The 19,735-nt window shown below is 47.8% G+C and overlaps 2 protein-coding genes across 3 annotated transcripts in view; both read left to right on the top strand.

Moving 5' to 3' along the window:
• The window catches only part of TEAD1 (TEA domain transcription factor 1), a 54,770-nt gene that overhangs the window by 19,771 nt on the left and 15,264 nt on the right, over nucleotides 1-19,735 (top strand). The window contains exon 6 of the mRNA XM_083164096.1: nucleotides 18,627-18,767. Within this exon, the coding sequence (XP_083020222.1) occupies nucleotides 18,627-18,767 (141 nt within the window). The remainder of the gene's footprint in view (nucleotides 1-18,626; nucleotides 18,768-19,735) is intronic.
• Nucleotides 9,167-16,163, top strand: LOC146045328 (uncharacterized). Of its 2 annotated transcripts, XM_083164095.1 has the most exons (3): nucleotides 9,167-9,735; nucleotides 9,843-11,219; nucleotides 11,930-16,163. In XM_083164095.1, the coding sequence occupies exons 2-3, from the start codon at nucleotides 10,728-10,730 to the stop codon at nucleotides 12,578-12,580; spliced, it is 1,143 nt and encodes a 380-aa protein (XP_083020221.1). In that variant the 5' UTR covers nucleotides 9,167-9,735; nucleotides 9,843-10,727; the 3' UTR covers nucleotides 12,581-16,163. The 2 variants fall into 2 exon arrangements, with proteins under 2 accessions (XP_083020221.1, XP_083020220.1); XM_083164094.1 differs by having other exon boundaries at nucleotides 9,167-11,219.

The raw sequence follows: 19,735 nt of genomic DNA, 5'->3' as shown, positions 1-19,735 counted from the left end.
CATGTAATTAAAGTAATCCTCCTGTATTGCTGTGTAAGTGTTCAGCTAATTGTAAATGACACAACCATTATCAGTGCAAAACTTAGTATTATGCCATCGGCTTAAAGTATCTGGTCCAGTCTACGTGCATATTAAAGACTGCAGACCATCCAGAAAGTTAGGGACCGATAACTATCATGGCGATCCGTGCAGCCTCAGCGGTAGCCAAGACAAATGATATACTACCAGTAAATCGCGAGTTGTTGAGCTATATGAAATGTCTATTAGAACGTTTTATTGCTATGCATACATTTTAGGTACAGTATGTAGAATGTTTGATTTAAAAAAATTACATTTTTCCCAATTACTTTATTTAAAAAATACCATAATTTATGGGGGGAAAAAAAGATCTAAAATAAATGTTATGTACGGTCGCTAGTACTTACAAAAATTTAAATTGACATAAGCTGCTTTATAATACTCCTTTCATACAGAAAAGCAAATTACCGGATGCTCATTTGCCATTTAACACTGGTCCTTTTCTTGTGTGAAAGGGTCAACCTGGGTCGACATTTCCAGATCTTGGAGATTTTGACCTAGGTTGACCTCTTCACGCAGCAGAAATACCTCGACCGGGTAATTTTCTTTTCTGCGTGAAACGGTGGTCCACATGGGACCGGCAAAACAACCCACTGTTCAGATCCCGGTAAGAGATGGAATCTACACACAATTCTGTGTATCACTAGTCTTTTCCCACCATCATTTTTTTGTTTGCATATCTTCCTTTAAAACCTTCCCCATCATCCCCCTTGTCTTCTCTCTCTTTTCTCATCCAGTACACTCCCATCCCTGCCTTTATTGCCATCCTGTATCTTTCCCACTCGTTATGCCTCTATTAACTTGTCTCTTGTCTTATCCTCTTTGTTCACCCACTTTTTCTATGTCTATTTTTGCTCTCTTCCTCTCCCCCTTTTTTCCCCCCTTCTATCTCTCTAATCGCTACAGTAAGCAGAGCAGGTGGCTGGGCAGTTATGGGGTATGTGGTAAAGCAGAGCAGGTGGCTGGGCGGTGGTAGGGCATGTGGTAAGCAGAGCAGGTGGCTGAGTAGTGATAGGGCATGTGGTAAGCAGAGCAGGTGGCTGAGTAGTGATAGGGCTTGTGGTAAGCAGAGCAGGTGGCTGGGCAGTGGTAGGGCTTGTGGTAAGCAGAGCAGGTGGCTGGGCGGTGGTAGGGCATGTGGTAAGCAGAGCAGGTGGCTGGGCGGTGATGGGGCATGTGGTAAGCAGAGCAGGTGGCTGGGCAGTGATAGGGCATGTGGTAAGCAGAGCAGGTGGCTGGGCGGTGATAGGGCATGTGGTAAACAGAGCAGGTGGCTGGGCAGTTATGGGGCATGTGGTAAAGCAGAGCAGGTCGCTGGGCGGTGTTGGGGCATGTGGTAAGCAGAGCAGGTGGCTGAGTGGTGATAGGGCATGTGGTAAACAGAGCAGGTGGCTGGGCAGTTATGGGGCATGTGGTAAAGCAGAGCAGGTCGCTGGGCGGTGTTGGGGCATGTGGTAAGCAGAGCAGGTGGCTGGGCAGTTATGGGGTATGTGGTAAAGCAGAGCAGGTGGCCGGGAAGTGGTAGGGCGCATGTGGTAAGCAGAGCAGGTGGCTGGGCAGTTATGGGGTATGTGGTAAAGCAGAGCAGGTGGCTGGGCGGTGGTAGGGCATGTGGTAAGCAGAGCAGATGCCTGAGTAGTGATAGGGCATGTGGTAAGCAGAGCAGATGCCTGAGTAGTGATAGGGCATGTGGTAAGCAGAGCAGGTGGCTGAGTAGTGATAGGGCATGTGGTAAGCAGAGCAGGTGGCTGGGCGGTGATAGGGCATGTGGTAAGCAGAGCAGGTGGCTGGGGGGGTGTTGGGGCATGTGGTAAGCAGAGAAGGTGGCTGAGCGGTGATAGGGTATGTGGTAAACAGAGCAGGTGGCTTGGCAGTGTTGGGGCATGTGGTAAGCAGAGCAAGTGGCTGGGCAGTAATGGGGCATGTGGTAAAGCAGAGCAGGTGGCTAAGCGGTGGTAGGGCATGTGGTAAGCAGAGCAGGTGGCTGAGTAGTGATAGGGCATATGGTGAGCAGGTGGACAGGTGGAGTTGGGGCATGTGGTAAGCAGAGCAAGTGGCTGGGCGGTGTTAGAGCAGGTGGCTTGGCAGTGATAGGGCATGTGCTAAGCAGAGCAGGTGTCTTGGCAGTTATGGGGCATGTGTTAAAGCAGAGCATGTGGCTGGGCAGTGATAGGGCATGTGGTAAGCAGAGCAGATGGCTGGGCAGTTATGGGGCATGTGGTAAGCAGAGCAGGTGGCTGAGTAGTGATAGGGCATGTGGCTTGGCAGTGATAGGGCATGTGGTAATCAGCATAGGCGAATCTAGAATTATGGTAATGGGTGGTCCCAGATGCAGACATAATAGCAGGGGGACCTTTGCGCGGCAAAAAGTGGGCATGGTCTCATGGGAAGGAGGCGTGGCATCACAAAAAGGGGTGTGGTATTACACTTTAGACCATACACAGTAATGCCCATTACACATTTTAGCAAACTCCGTAATACCCATTACAGATAAAGCCACACACCATAATGCCCATTACAAATTGTGCCACACATCATGATGCCCATTACATACTATATAAGAAACCGTAATGCCCATTACATATTTGCCACATAAGTGCTGCTTACCTAAGTGCTCATTGCTAGGGAGTTCTTGCTTGATGGCACGATAGTACCCATTACACATGATGCCGCACACCATAGTACCCATTACACATGATGCCGCACACCATAGTACCCATTACACATGATGCCGCACACCATAGTACCCATTACACATAATGCCGCGCACTATAGTACCCATTACACATGATGCTGCACACATAATGTCCCTTACACATGATGCTGCACACATAATGCCCCTTACACATGATGCTGCACACAGTGGCAGATTCAGGGGGGGGGGGGGCACTCGGGCACGATGTAGATGAAGACCAGAGCTTTCCAACGAGCCCAGCCCCATGTCTCTAGCCCCCCGGGAACCGGAGATATCGCATGGCAAAGCTGTAACATTTTTTCCCCATAGGATAATATGGGACCCGTCAATTCCGACCCCTACCCGGTTCTGATGGCTGCCAGTCTCCCCCCCCCCCAGGCATCACAGGAGCTTGTGGTTGATGTCATTCAATTCCAAATCGCTGGGCCTTCAATATGATATCAGGTCCATATCGGTCAATCAGTTCCAGAGATATAGCGTGTAAATCGATTTTTTTTTTTTTTAATGTAATTGCATGGCTGTTCATGTTCTTTGAGGGCAGATTACTCTGGAACCAAACGTTTCAGTTTCACTGGACCAAAATCATTCAAAGCCCACTCAAGAGTTCTTCAATATGATATTTGTCTCATGTAAATGGGTCAGTTAGTTCCGAAGATATAGCCGGTTAAATGAGATAACTGGTTAAAGGGGGGGAGGGGTGGTTTTCTCTCCCCCTCACACCAGAAAATGCAGGGACTAGGCTGGTGTAAAAGGGGCCAACCTGGGAATGCATTTTCTGGTGTGAAATGAGGATTATTTCAAATAGCCTGGACCTGCAGTGCTCTGAATACAGCCAGGCTCTGCCACTGTCAGTGGCTATCACTTCTGCCTGGTGGCGGCTGTCCCCCATTTACCACGAGCATGTATTCCCCGTTGGCAATGAGCATGTAATCCCACATGGCAACGAGCATGGAACCTCTGGCAATGAGCATGTAATCCCACATGGCAACGAGCATGGAACCTCTGGCAATGAGCATGGAACCCTTGGCAATGAGCATGTAGATAAGCAGCACTTACTGTATGTAGCATAATTAGGTACTTGTGTAGTTTCACGGCGCCAGTATGGCACCATGCGTCTGAGGCCCCTTGCAGGGCTCGCTTCGCTTGCCCACGCTGCGGGCTCGGTGGCTCGCTATGCTCGCCACTCTATTTAAAATCAACTCCATGCCAACATGGATAGTGGGGGTATGAACTATCCATTTTGGCATGGAGTTAAGTTACTCTTACCATGCTGGCGCCGTGAAACTACACAAGTACCCATAATTTTTAATAGGCATTATGGTGTTTGGCATAATACATAATGGACATCATGCCGTGTAACTTAACGTGCAATGGACATTATGGTGTAAATGTTTAATGCGCGCCTTTGGTGGACAATGTCCCTGTTTATGAAGCGTATTGTGAATTTTGACTTAATCTGTGTAGCATTATGTGAATTCTGGCTGAATCCGTGTGGCATTATGTGAATTTTGTCTCAATCCGTGTGGCATTATGTGAATTTTGGCTCAATCCATGTGGCATTATGTGAATTTTGGCTCAATCCATATGGCATCTTATGAATTTGGCTCAATCCGTGTGGCATTATGTGAATTCTGGCTCAATCCGTGTGGCATTATGTGAATTTTGACACAATCCATGTGGCATTATGTGAATTTTGGCTCAATTCATTTGGCATTATGCGAATTTTGGCTCAATTCATTTGGCATTGTGTGAATTTTGGCTCCATCCGTGTCTTATTATGTGACTTTTGACACAATCCATGTGGCATTATGTGAATTTTGGCTAATTCCATCTGGCATCATGTGTAAGGGGCAAGTATAATGGGGTCTAGTATTTTGTTGCATAATGTGTAGAAGTTGATATGGTGTTGTACACTACACTCAAGGACACGCCCCCTGTTCCGGAGCGCGCCTTCGGTGCACGCACAACTACATCCTTCACTTTTGTTGGCTTGGTGGGCCTGCGTACTTTAAATGCCAGGGCCTATTTTTAATCCCATTGCCACCCTCTCTCTGCCACTCTCTTAGCATGTACACTGGCACCACTAACACTGGCCCTCCCCCACCTAAATCCTCTTTTATCATGGTGCCCCCCCTGTCATTTTATCCTGGATCCGCCCCTGGCTGCACACATAATGCCTCTTACACATGATGCTGCACACCGTAATGCCCCTTACACATTAAGCCACACATTATGCGTAATGCCCCCAAATACCGCCACTTGTAGCGTCCCTTAAGCAATGCCCCCAAAAGTGCCACTTACTGTACATTTTTATATGAGCCTACGCTGCTGCTGCAGGGAGAGATGGAGAGCGGTGCAGCTCTTTCTATGGGGAGAGGAGTAAAGTGCAGTGCAGAGCATGCTCCCACTCCCCTCCTGGTGTCCCCTCTAGCCGAGAGGACATTTGAAATATTGTGCGCGCTGTTGTTGTGCGTGACGTCGGGGGGCACGCAGGGCGCCGGCACCACATGATTAAAGGGGGGGGGCGAACTGAGGTGAAAGCGGGGAGAAGAATTGGAGCGGAAGCTGCAGGGGTGACAGTCATTGACAGCTGGGCAGAGAGCAGGGGGCTGCCCGGCTGTATTCAAAGCACTGCAGGTCACGGCTGTTTGAAATAATACCCCTTTCACAACAGAAAATGCAGGGATTTATCCGAGAATATGGTCCCAGGATAATGCAGGGACATTCCCAAGCTGACCCCTTATACACCAGCCTAGTCCCTGCATTTTCTGGTGTGAGGGGGAGAGACAACCACTCCCCTCTCCCTACCCCCCTTTAACCAACCAGCTATATCTTCGGAAACCAACTGATCCATTTAAATGAGACCAGGATCATATTGAAGAACTTTTGAGTTGGCTTCGAATGATTTTGGTCCCGTGAAACTGGGCTGTTTGGTTCCAGAGAAATCTCCCCTCAAAGAACATAAACAGTCATAAAATGTAAGAAATGAAAAAAAAAAAAAAAAAACGGTTTAAATATCCCTGGAACCAATTAACCCATATGGGTACAGCCTGGTATCAGATTGAAGGCCCAGCGATTTGGGTTAGACTGAGATCAACCTCAAGCTTCAGTGATGCCGAAGGGGGAACTGGCAGCCGTTGAACTGGGTGGGGGTTGGAATTAGCGGGTCCCATGTTATCCTATAGGGAAAACGTTCCAGCTTTGCCTGGCAGTATCTCCGGTTCCCAGGGGGCTAGAGACACGAGGCTGGGCTCGTTGGAAAGCTCCATCCCTCAGCTACAAAATGGGTGGTCCTGTGCACCCCCGGACCACTCCCTAGATTCGCCTATGGTAATCAGAGCAGGTGGCTTGGCAGTGATAGGGCATGTGGTAAGCAGAGCAGGTGGCTTGGCAATGATAGGGCATGTGGTAAGCAGAGCAGGTGGCTGGGCGGTTATGGGGCATTTGGTAAGCAGAGCAGGTGGCTTGGTGGAGTTGGGGCATGTGGTAAGCAGAGCAGGTGGCTGGGCGGTTATGGGGCATTTGGTAAGCAGAGCAGGTGGCTTGGTGGAGTTGGGGCATGTGGTAAGCAGAGCAGGTGGCTTGGCAGTTATGGGGCATGTGTTAAAGCAGAGCATGTGGCTGGACAGTGATAGGGCATGTGGTAAGCCGAGCAGGTGGCTGGGCAGTTATGGGGCATTTGGTAAGCAGAGCAGGTGGCTAGGTGGAGTTGGGGCATGTGGTAAGGAGAGCAGGTGGCTGGGCAGTGATAGGGCATTTGGTAAGCAGAGCAGGTGGCTGGGCAGTGATAGGGCATGTGATATGGTACAGGCAGGGACTTGACTGGTGTAACGGTAACTCAAGTCTTGCTGGTTGTGCCCCTGTTGCTCCAGTGGTTGTGATGTAATTCTCTTTCTACTTGGATGCCGCCACGGCTCATCCTGGCAGGTGTCTTGGCTATGTCTTGGTCTGTACAGCAATCGCAGCATTTTCATTGTGCTTAATCTGTGGCTTTGTACAGTAATTGCTGTGCGGGTAACGTTGCAGCCCCGCGTCTCTGGTACAGACTGAGTGATGTTTCCCTGCATCCGCTCATTGTGACTCATTCGCACCAGGCATCGCACGCTTATTGAGGCTTGGTGTATGAGGACACGTGTATAATGGAGCTGTTACTACTGTCTCTACAGGATGCTGATTATACTTGACCCATATTCTTAGGCGTATGTGTTACCAGGATCTGCTGATGACTTGTGTGTTTCTAACATGCTACATGACCTAATATCACTGAGTACTGGCCTGGTATCTCTGTAGTATTATCGGGCATCTAGTGGCTGGAGATTGTTGGGCAGCCGATTAACATGTTAAATATTATATTGAAGAAAAAATAAATATATATATGTTTGTGTGTGTGTTAACTGGTACTGGGTTGTAGACATTCAACACCCGCTACAACAGCATTTTTTTTTTTTTTTGTGGTCTGCTATTTATCCATTGCGTTGTACAGTGCCACTAATCAATAGAACACGACAGATGTAGCTGATAATTTGGGAGCTCTCGCTCACAGTGCAATCATTTCTTCCTATCCTACAATAATACTAGATGTTCATTCAAGTGCTGACCGTGTAATTGCTGGCTATTTGCTGCCCCCTTGTGGAGTGTTTGTGTCACACCGGATCAGCAAGTGCCATAAACATACTCTTGCTCCTTATTATCTCCAACTGGGATACGGTCACTAGGTTGACACATGAAATAGGTCTACAGCCCTAAGGTTGACAGGGTCAGGAGGTCGACACAAGCATTGGGTTGACATGAGTTTTTCACATATTTTTCAGTCTGTATTCCATACCCTACCATCCACTAAGGCAGAGGTTCCCAATCCTTTTTTGATTCACGGCACCCTAGAGCAGGGCTCGACAAAACCCAGGGGCCAGGTCGCCATGGCGACCAGGTTCTGCTTCCTGGCGACCAGATTTGCCAGGAAGCAGAACCCCCGGGCAGAGTGGGGACTTGAATTATTGACGGCAGCGGGTCCCACTGTGGGTTATCTGGTTACAATTAACAGCCAGTGCGGTGTCAGCAGCCGGCACAGTGGTGCACATACGGCAGCCGCTGTATCAGAGCAGGACAGCAGCGCGCCTATTTCAAACAAGAGCAGAAAGAGAGCTGACTTAAGCTGGGTACACATATGTACAATCGTCGGGCCGTTCTTCCGATCTGCGGACGAACGGCCGTTCGATTGTATATATGTGTACGCTGTCCCGATCCCTTCGTTGCGATCGATAAACGGCCAAAAACGCTTTTGGCCGTCCACGGTCGGTCGGTCGCAGGTTCTTTGCTGCTTAATATTCTTCCGACAGGACGGCTCCATATCGAAAGAAAAGTGACATGTGTACGCACGTTCGATCGATATGCAGCCCGTTCCTGCGATCATTCCTCCCAAACGCAGCACGCCCATGTGGGTGTTGACTAGCTGCGTCATCCCTCCATCAGCGCAGCAAGTAAACAACAGGAAGTCTTCTCCCCCGTACTTTCCGCCCCATGCTGTTAAAGAATATTCGTTGTGTGTGCATTCGTTTTGAAATAAATAATCGTTGTGTGTGCATTCCTGAAGTTATAGAAGATAGATAGATAGAGATAGATAGATAGATAGATATGTGATGTTCATTGTTCTGCATAAACACTTAACATTTATTAAGAAATACTGACAAAAATTACTGTGAACACATTGTTTATTTGGGTGGTCGGACCTGAACAGAGTATCACATACAGGTGCTTGCGTGAAGGTGTAGCAGGAACGGACACCCACCCACCCAAAAAACATAAAACCACATTTGAACATGGTGGTGTATGTAGTGGGAAGCGGTCCCACGGCAGCAACGCATCACATGGGAACATCCCGGCCTGCTCACATGTGATGCATTGCTGCCGTGGGACTGCTTGCCATGACATAAGTGCCACGTGTGAAGGTTTAGCAGGAAAGCCCACCCACCCAAAAAAACATGAAAACACATTTGAACATGGTGGTGTATGTAGTGGCAAGCGGTCCCACGGCAGCAACGCATCACATGGGAACATCCCGGCCTGCTCACATGTGATGCATTGCTGCCGTGGGACTGCTTGCCATGACATAAGTGCCACGTGTGAAGGTTTAGCAGGAAAGCCCACCCACCCAAAAAAACATGAAAACACATTTGAACATGGTGGTGTATGTAGTGGCAAGCGGTCCCACGGCAGCAACGCATCACATGGGAACATCCCGGCCTGCTCACATGTGATGCATTGCTGCCGTGGGACTGCTTGCCATGACATAAGTGCCACGTGTGAAGGTTTAGCAGGAAAGCCCACCCACCCAAAAAAACATGAAAACACATTTGAACATGGTGGTGTATGTAGTGGCAAGCGGTCCCACGGCAGCAACGCATCACATGGGAACATCCCGGCCTGCTCACATGTGATGCATTGCTGCCGTGGGACTGCTTGCCATGACATGCACCATTTTAAGGTGCATGCTGCTGGCCTCCAAATAAACAAGAAGGAGAACCAAGTAAAATAAAGTACACAAACTATTTTTTGACTTTATAATGCAAACCGTTATAAATTTTTTCGTATAAAGAGTGTACTACTGCTACGCCTTTTTGGATTTTTGTAATTTTTTGGGCTACGGTATGGACTTTCCCGCTTAGTTCTTGTAGACATTTATGGACTTGTGTCATGTTTTCTTGCATTGTGCTTTCGTCGCTGGACGTGTCAGGTGATGGTGTGTTCTTCTCCCCCTCTGCACTGACATCTGAAATCTCGATGATATCTATAATAAGTACAGATAAAGAAATGTTTACCTTTCCACAAATGATACGTCACTATCCCATAAAGATGATTTGCAGTATACACTCACCATCTACACTGCTGGTGATCGCAATCACTTGGTGGCCCTCTGTGGTCCCTTCCATCGGCTGCGCAGCCTGGATATCATCTATAGTGACAAGGTAAAGTGACATATTACTACCCCTTGTTGTGTGTATAAAACATGTGTTGTTCTGTTGGTGTGCTGGTACAAAACCTTACCTGTTGTACTCTCCTTCTTTATTTTTAGGTTGGAGGCCCTGTCTCTGCCTTCCTCATGCCTTCTCCTGGATTGGATTTCCTCTGAGTAAATAAAAACAAGCAACATGTCAGCAAAACACTCAAAATGTAATGGATCATGACAGTATATTAATAAAGCCACCTAGGGCATTGGACTCACTTCTTTTAATAATTCCACGAATTTTCTTCAGCTTGGCCTGCTCCTTGTGCTTCAGGTCCGACCACCGTTTTTGGAGCTGGTATTTGGACCTTCTTTTCCCAAACTTCTCCTTTATCTCCTTGCATACACGCTGCATAATAATTTCTTTTCTGTAATTTGTCTTGGGGTATGTTTTTCTCGAACAATCGTAGTCCCTTCTATCCAGCATTTTGACCATCAGTTCCACCTCTGCAGATGACATGGCGGATGCGCGCGTCACTTTTTTCTCCTTGTTGTCCTGTCTGTCAGCGATTTCTTTATCTGTGGTTATCACTGATTTGGAAATCAAAGGTTCTGTACTGGCCTCCCCCATATGCGGTGGCGCCAGACCCTCCGACATGGCTCCTCGATGTCCCGTGTCTGTGTGACGCGAAGCACGTGAGTGGGGCGGAGATTCCTGTGCTCATCCAATCACTGTGTTTCAAGCCACGTTCTGCACGAAAGAATATTCCGTCGTTGCTGTTGGATTGATCGGAGCAGCGCAGCGAATTTTCCGGACTGTATCGACATTTATTTCGGTGAGTATTAAAACAAAATGTGTAGTTTTCTATGACAGGGACTTCAATCTGTGGGCCAGGGGTATGCTGGGGCTTGTAGTGACCGTGTATCCTATGTTCCACAGACTTTCAACTCCTGTACTATAGCTACAGTATATCTAGTGGCCCACAGACTGAACACCTGTACATTAAATGGTTTATGGTGTGCTTTTTGTATCAAGAAAATAATATGCCTTTTTATTTTATTTTTTGGCACAGAAATTCAACCATGGCAGAAAAAAATGTCGAATTTATGAAGGATTTCATTGAGGCCTACAGGGATCAGAATTGTTTATGGAACACCAAATCCAGAGACCATTCGAATAGGCAGAAGAGGCTATCTGCTCTGGAGGAGCTGGTGAGGGTGAGCCAGACATACTACCCCATAGCAAATGTGGAGTGGGTCCGGACTCGCATTGCTAATATGAGGACCGTATTTAAAAAGGAATTAAATAAGGTTGAGTCCTCAAAGCGGTCTGGGGCAGGGGCAGACCAAGTGTATGTGCCCAGGCTGTGGTACTATGACCTGCTGGCCTTCACGGTGGACCAGGAGCTGCCCAGGGATTCGGTCGGCAACACTTCAAGGAACCAGCCTGCACCCTCCACCTCCGCGTGCACCCAAGAGGTTTCAGATGACACCATTTGCGGCACAGTAAGTAGACGGATTTTTTTTGAAAATTTTTTTGCACACAAGATAAATATAACAGCAAGTACAGTATAAAAATTGTGAACATGTAAAATTAAAAGGGGGGGGTATCGCCCCCTGCAACTGACCTCTCTGTTGGGCACAACAGAGAGGTCAGTTGCAGGGGGCGATACCCCACCCTTTTGGTTCTACATCGTCAATTTGACCTTCTCTGTGGCCCTAATTCTGGTTCTTCTCAGTGGTGGAGCTATACTCTTATCCGCCTGGGAAGACAGTGATCAATATTCAGACATCGCAAGTGCATTTCCCACATTTTTTGTATTTGGAAGTTTTGGTTGCCATTGGTAATCCCTGGTATCTACACTGTTGTAGTCTTTCTGGCGCGGATTATTGTAATATTTTTTTGTGGTGTAAAATTAACGAAATAATATCATTCTGCCAATCCACAGCGCCAACACCAATAAAATACTGCATGTATTCATACCTGGTTAATTTAGCACGCATAGATGCATTTCTGGTGTTTAAATTAGTATTTGTTATGTCTGGTATCTAAATAATTAGTTTCCAGAGATGCCAATCATAACGCCTCTTCAACTAGCTCACTTTCATCCATGGCAGCAACATGGTGGTGTGTGGGCTGCGTTCTTCTGCGTAGATATAAAAATATATGGAAGTCTTAAAAATCTATAGTGATACATCATCTTGTTTTGTTACAGCCATCGCTATTTGAGGAGGAGTCTTCGGCATCGCTGGAGGTGGCATCACAGCTGCCTTCACCGACCCTCTGCTCCACCCCCACACCAACCGCCACGACCAGCGGTGAACCTCCATCAAGCGCTCAAAGTGCAGCAGAAGCACCATCAAGAAGAGGGCGCAAAAGACCGAGGCAGACTCCAGATGCTGCGGACGTGGCAACCACCAAGATCCTGGAGTCTGCCAACAGATTGATGAGCATGGATGAGGATGATGCGGACCGGGTGGGGAGCGTATTAGCGGACAATTTGAGAAAGTTGGACCCGGCTACAAGGGTGGAGGTAGAGCGCATATTTTATGAGACGCTGTACCGGGCCCGTGTGGGGACTCTGACCCGGCACACACGTCTCACCGATGAGACCCCTCTGCCTAGGGTTGAATTTCAACCCATCAGCCCAGCTCCTATACCCCAACAAGCTGTATTTCACCCGGTGCAATATCCCCAGTATCACCATTTACAGCCACCAACTGGGCAAAGGCAGCACCAACCGGCAACGGCGGCTAATACGCTCCCACCAGGTCCACCTGGTGGCCCCTTCCAAACTCCATCTCCCTCCCAACCACCGATGGATACAGGGGATTATGGGGTGGGCCAAGTTTACCACCAGATGTAAATATTTTATATAGTTGATTTAATTGCATTTTTGTTTTAATAATATAGTTTAAATATTTTTATGTTTAAGTATTTCTTTATTATTTATTTCCTTGTTATTTATGTTATATTTTTTATAAGTTTATAAGTTAATAATTTATACAAAAATTAAAAATTCTGTAATCTAGTTGGTGTCCGTGTGAAAATATCATTTACCATGCAGGGTGACTATAGGGCACAGATATACATATGGGGTACATGCATGTTGTTTCAATATTTACCTTCATGTATTGCTCCTGGAGACTGTACAAAAGTACCAGGAGAAATTGGCATAGAAATAGGTGTGGTGGAGCAACTACTTGCTAGTACATAAACACCAGTACTGGGTACAGTCTGCACTCCAGGTGCCGTGGCATTGTGCCCTCCAGGAATGCCTGGCACCTGAGTACTACCACTCACTTGCCGTGATTCGGCCTCCACCTCCCCCTCCTTGCTGCAATAAGACGCAGAGGACAACTTGTGCGGAACTGTGAGTATACAAATTTTATTGGCAAAATATTGATTAGTACACACCAAAAAACAATATATTTACAATGACAAAAACGTACATTTTTAAGCAATCATGTCATTCTGCCACTCCACAGCCCCAACACCATTGAAATAATCCAAGTACTCGTCTCTTGACAACTTTGCTTGCGTTGATGCATTTCTGGTGTTTAAATTATTTGCCAAAGCTGTCAGACCAATAGGCTCGTCAACAACTTGGCTGTCGTCCACTGTAGCCCCCAGTTGTTGTGTGTGCACCGCTTTTCTGCGCATGTAGTTGTGCAGCACACAGCAGGCCTGCACCACTTTGTCAATCTTATCTAGGCGCAGATTGATGGCACTGTGAAAAATTCTGAATTTATTACTCAGAATCCCAAACGCATTTTCAACCACTCGCCTGGCACGTGACAGGCGATAGTTAAAAATGCGCCGTTCCCTGTTCAGTGCCCTTTGTGGGTAGGGTTTAAGGACATTAGGGTGCAATGCAAAGGCCTCATCCGCCACAAAAACAAAGTTCAAACCGTGCTCATTTTCAGTCCGCTCTGGCAGATTCAGTAGATTTTTTTTCAGTTGGTCGTGGAAAAAGGTATACTCCAGGGCTCCTCCATCTGAAACTCTACCATTTTTCCCAATGTCCACAAATACAAACTCGTATCGAGCATTAGCGATGGCCATTAGAACAATGCTGAAGAACCCCTTATAGTTATAATAAAAAGAGCCACTCTTTGCAGGGGGCATGATTCTGACGTGTTTGCCATCGATAGCTCCACCACAATTAGGGAAATTCCAAAGATCACGGAAATCACGTGCAATATTTTGCCACTCCTCCTTGGTCGATGGAAACTGCAATATAAAAGTATACGCGTATTATTAATCTGTTGGGTTGATTTTAGACACATCAGCCCTCCCCCATTGCAGCCTCAAAGCTATTACCCGCCTTATCAAAATGACCCCCCACCCACTGGTGTAAAAGATTACATTAACAGGCATTGTAATGATATACATATAGGGTACAGGTATGTGCACAGCTATACATATGGGGGACATGTATGTAATTTCTATATTTACCTTCATGTATTTCTCCTGTAGAACTTGGACGATGGCATCACAGGTGTCTGGTATTATCAACCCCAGCGCTTGAGATGATATTGCGGTTGTGAATCTCAGGTCGGCAAGGGTCCTGCCTGTTGCCAGATAACGCAGCGTTGCCACCAGTCTCTGCTCTGCAGAAATAGGCCTCCTGAAATAGGTGTCCTCTCTCTCTATTAAAGGGGTAACCAGTGTCAGCAGCTCCATGAAGGTAGCGTCATCCATACGGAGATAATTCCTGAAATCATCAGGATTGTTCTCCCGTATCTCCTGTAGCAATGGCATGTGGGAGAAGGTGTCTCTCCTCAGAAGCCAGTCTCTGGTCCAGCAGCTCCGATTCTTGGTCCTTTTTCTTTTTTTAATAGCCCGCAATCTGATGGCCATAGCAGCCAAAATGCACGCACGAGCCTTCCTTCTCCTCAAGCTCATGATTAAAAAGGCCCAAATGCACCGATAGACGAACGTACGTACGTATATCCAGTACAGCTAGCAATGGATATGAATAGTCACGGCTCTATTCACTGTACTACACGAACGATTCTTTGTTCCGTGATCACGCCTCGTTTTGCTATGCTCTTTTAATCCAGCCCATTATGATAATGTTGTGTACATTTTTATCGTTCGAATAGCCAGAACGGGAGAGTGTGTACGGTGGTACAATCTTTTTCTTGCGATTGTTTGGACGGGAGTACATCGGACGTCGCCAGTAAAATTGTACATATGTGTACGCGCAGATCGGTCGTATGTTTCGGACGGCCGAACGTGTATTCGGTCGATCGAACGGTCGCAAGAAAAATGAAATTGTACATATGTGTACCCAGCTTTACACTGAGCACATGTACCGGGCAATCAGACGCCACACAGCAGCAGCCTGCGCCACCCGGTGGGACACCCGCCGCCACTGACACCTGCAGCCAGCGCCACGCTGCGTACATGAGTGTCCTGTCCATGAGCCTAGAGCCCCGCTGCGCGTCTCCCTATGCTGCCGCCTGGTACCTAGAACCCACCAGAGACACGGCGGCTCCCCGGGACCCTGCAAGCCACGGGCTGTGTGAGGAGAGCAATCCATCCCCCGCCCCCCCCACGCAACATCTCATCCTCCCTGCCCGATCACCACCTGCGCCCAGACCAGCATGTGCCAGCACCTCCCCGGAGCCCTACAGCTCCAGCGTCGCCAGCTCCGTCTGCATGTACCCCTATAGCAGCACCGCGGGCACCTCCTGCGGCAAGGACCACAGCGGCAAGAAGAACGTGGACTGCTTCAACAGAGATGCCTGTGCCTCTCTCACACTGCCACTCACTTTCACCCATTTTCCATCGGTCTCCGTCAAGCACTGCTTATCATCCTCTCTATGTCACCCTCTATTTTTTACCCACTTTTGGCCACCCTTGCCTCTCCATATTACCCCCTGCCTCTCCCTGTCCATCACTGCCTCCATCATCCACTATGGTGCCCCCCCTCATCTTTATACTCTATCTGTTCCTGCCTGGCATCAAGCAAGAAACCCATAGCAATGAGATAATATAGGTAAGCGGCACTGATGTGGCATAATATGTAATGGGCATTAGAGTTTGTGGCATAATATGTAATGGGCATTACGGTGTTTGGTTTGCTGTGTAATAGGCATTACGGTGTGTGGTATGTGTAATGGGCATTACAGTGTGTTTCATAATGTGTAATGGGCATTACGGTGTTTGGTTTACCCGGTAATGGGCATTATAGTGTGTGGTATAGTATGCAATAGGTTTTACAGCCTGTGGCATAAACATAATGTGTAATGGGCATTGTTGCAAGTGGTGTAATAGGTAATGGGTGTGTGACATGTGTAATATGCATTATGTTTTTACTTTTTGGCGCGCACTGTCCCTATTTTTTGTATTTCTGGCTCCTACACTTTTATCCTGGCTCCTAAATTTTTTTTAAATTTGTCAAGCCCTGCCCTAGAGTATCAGAATTTTTTCACGGCACCCCTAGGCCAACAAAAACTTAGATTGGGTTTATATGCGATTCTTAGGGTCAGTTATGTGGTAAAGGGCAGGATATGCTTCTGTTTGTACACATTTTATTATTAGCAGCCACCAGCATTGCTTTTGCCCATAAATAACTAACCATTAACCCCTTGCGTGGTATGCCCGGAAATTTCCGGGCATACCACTAATATAGAATAGGTGTGCGCCAGTGGTGTCCTGGTGTGCACCACTGGCGCAGCACCTCTGGAGACCCCCAAAATCCCTCCAGTCTCCACCTCGTTTCTCTGGCGATCGGTGCGCTGGAGGTCCCTTGCCCTGACCCCGCCAGCCGACCCGTCACTCATTTTACAGTGACGTCGGCGGCAGGCTCGGGTATGGTCGGCGTGGCTCTGGAGCGCTCAGGCACCCGAGTCCTCCCGAGCCGCCGCGAACATGCCCCAGCCTGCTGCCGACGTCACTGAAGTGCTGAATGTGACAGGCGGCTTAGGCAGGGGGAAGAGCGGCAGCAGGGAAGCTAGAGTAGAGGTGAGGGGGGGGGGGGGCTTCCAGCTTTCTGTGGTGGGTTTTGCTGGGGCAGGACAAACCTGCCCTGGTAGGTTTGTCCTGCCCCAGCAAAACCCACCACTCAAGGGATTAATAATTTGAGTTGGTCCGGGACTACCAACCCAGGGCACCCCTGCATGTGTCCAAAGGCACCCCAGGGAGCCACGGCACACAGTTTGGGAACCACTGCACTAAGGTGTGGAGGGAGAACATAGTAGTGTGCCATGCGGGGGGACGCGGTGCACTGATAAGAGGTCGATGCTGACTTGTAGGGTGCAGTACGCAGCAATAATCCACACTCCCTATATGTATGTAAATGGCATGGCATGATGAGGGTTGTAGTACACAAGTGTCCAGCTACAGCAGAGCTCAGGGACTCTCTGCTAGAACAGTTATTATCACCTGATTCCTCCCTGCTCTGCCGCACACTACAGGTTACCAGATGTCTGTTTTCTTCGCACCATAGGCAGCCCCAGCAATCAATATGTCTTAAGCATGGAAGAATCTGACACATTGTTAATGGTGTTCCATTTCTTCCTGTATAAATTGGCCAGCACCAACCCTTGTGTTAAGTGTCTTGGAATCAAAAGAAATGGGAGATTAGCCAGCAGGCAGAGTGAGGTGTAATTGGGCCATAGGTGAGAAATCCAGTATCAGCCCTGGGCTCCGGTACATTCACATTCTCCCCACCACTGGCTACAGTGTGCGCAGACTGCTTATCTGCAGGACCACTGCGGCTTCTGTATCTGCTAAGAGCAGGATACATATCCCAATCAGTGATCCATCCTTAGCATTACATCCTGATCGTTACACGCTATGTCACATCTATTCCCCAGTGCACAGACATGGTCCGTCTTATGGATGCGTTATGGGAGTGTCCCTGAAAGCAGCCAATCTGCAGTGTCTGGAGCCAGACAACACGGTTATTCTGTGTATGTATAGGCTCTAAGAATGGGCATCTACCAATAGATACAGGCCCATGGCACAACCCCCATTAGTCCTTGTGAAATGTATGCCTGTTGTTGGCCCTTCACACATCATGCAGCCCCTGTGCTGCATGTTATTGCCCCCCCCCCCACATCATGCAGCCTCTGTACTGCCTGCTTTTGGCCCCTCCCACATCATGCAGCCTCTGCGCTGCCTGTTATTGGCCCCTCTCACATCATGCAGCCTCTGCACTGCCTGTTATTGGCCCCTCACATCATGCAGCCCCTGTGCTGCCTGCTGTTGGCCCCTCCCACATCATGCAGCCTCTGCGCTGCCTGTTATTGGCCCCTCTCACATCATGCAGCCCCTGCGCTGCCTGCTGTTGGCCCCTCCAACATCATGCAGCCCCTGCGCTGCCTGCTGTTGGCCCCTCCCACATCATGCAGCCCCTGCGCTGCCTGCTGTTGGCCCCTCCCACATTATGCAGCCCCTGCGCTGCATGCTATTGTCCCTCCAACATTATGCAGCACAGGGGCTGCATGCTATTGTCCCTCCATCATCATGCAGCCCCTGTGCTGCCTCTTATTGGCCCCTCCCACATTATGCAGCCCCTGTGTTAGTGGTTATTGGCCCCTCCCACATCAATTGTAATATAGCCCCGGCAGTGCAGGCTTCAGCTTACCTGAATAAAGGGTAATATTATAAGAGGAGACAGAACTTGGCTACTATAGTAGTAAGTGAGACCTACTACCTGTAGTTCCACTATAGATGATGCCAAACCTTTATCCCTCCTCTTATTTTCCTCCCATCTACTTTATTCCAGTGTGTGAGTTGTGTATATTTTAGGCTGATTGTTATGCTTAATGTAGATATTGTGTTTGTTGTTGTTTTTTCCAGGTAATTTTACTTGTCTCATTATATCCGAATAACCAAGTTATTGAAAAGCTATGAACATGATACACTAGCTGACACTGATATCTGTCTCTCTACAGGCGGACCTCAACTGCAATATACAGGATGATGCAGGCGCATTTTATGGTGTAACTAGTCAGTATGAAAGCTCGGAGAATATGACCATCACCTGCTCCACTAAAGTCTGTTCATTCGGCAAACAAGTGGTGGAGAAAGTGGAGGTATGACACACAGAACATGCGCTGGTCTTTGCGGTACTCTCCTCTATCTAACGCCTAAAGCAGAATTGTATAACACAGCCAACATTAATCACAATGCTAAATCTTAAAACATGCAGTGAAAGCCAATTTATGATGACTCTAAAGCCCCCCATACACGGTCCGTTCATCGGATCCGTTCTGTACTTAAACAGCACACATCGGATCGCACCCCTAGTGCATGCACTGCGATCCGATACGATGTGTACCTAGTACAAAAAGTATGTGCAGCACATACTTTTTGTACCGTACTATGTGATACACGGGAGCGCGCATCGCATAGTACAGAACGGATGCCGGCGAACGGCTTCGTGTATGGGCAGCTTTACATAGACAATGACTTTGTTTCTCTATTCTGTTTCTCTGGGGGTAGATGTATTGAAGCAGTGATCAGGGAGGAGAAGTGGCCCATGGCAACCAATCAGCCGCTCTGTATCGTTTTATATTATGCAAATTATTGTTGTTACGTCAGTGCTGATTGGTTGCCATGGGCCACTTCTCCTCCCTTATCACTGCTTCATACATCTACCCCACTATTAATATTATGATAATTTTACGAAATGTATTAACTGTATTCGGTATCCCTGACATTTGCCTATGACCAGCGGTAGTAATTTGTTTCACCTTAATTGCATTACACTACCGTCAAGACTGCGATCGTACAGATATTCTATCTTTTCGGCCACCACTTGTGGGAAATGGAGTGACCCTAACATTCTCTCACTAGTACACTGGCTCAGCGACCACACAGCTGGTATCCCCTAGCGACAAATAATATAGGGTGATCTAACGTTTCCACGTATATGACGTACTGTAGACGGATAAAGAATATTTAGTTCTAGAATTGTTATCAAGACAAAATGTTACAAATGACATAAATGGGTTGCACGAATCTGTATGGGAGGGACAACAGAAAATGCAGGTATAGGATT

Source organism: Crinia signifera, chromosome 11, assembly GCF_055691185.1.
Source record: "Crinia signifera chromosome 11, ASM5569118v1, whole genome shotgun sequence".
NCBI classification, from domain to species: Eukaryota; Metazoa; Chordata; class Amphibia; order Anura; family Myobatrachidae; genus Crinia; species Crinia signifera.
This window is presented reverse-complemented; position numbering and strand designations above follow the sequence as displayed.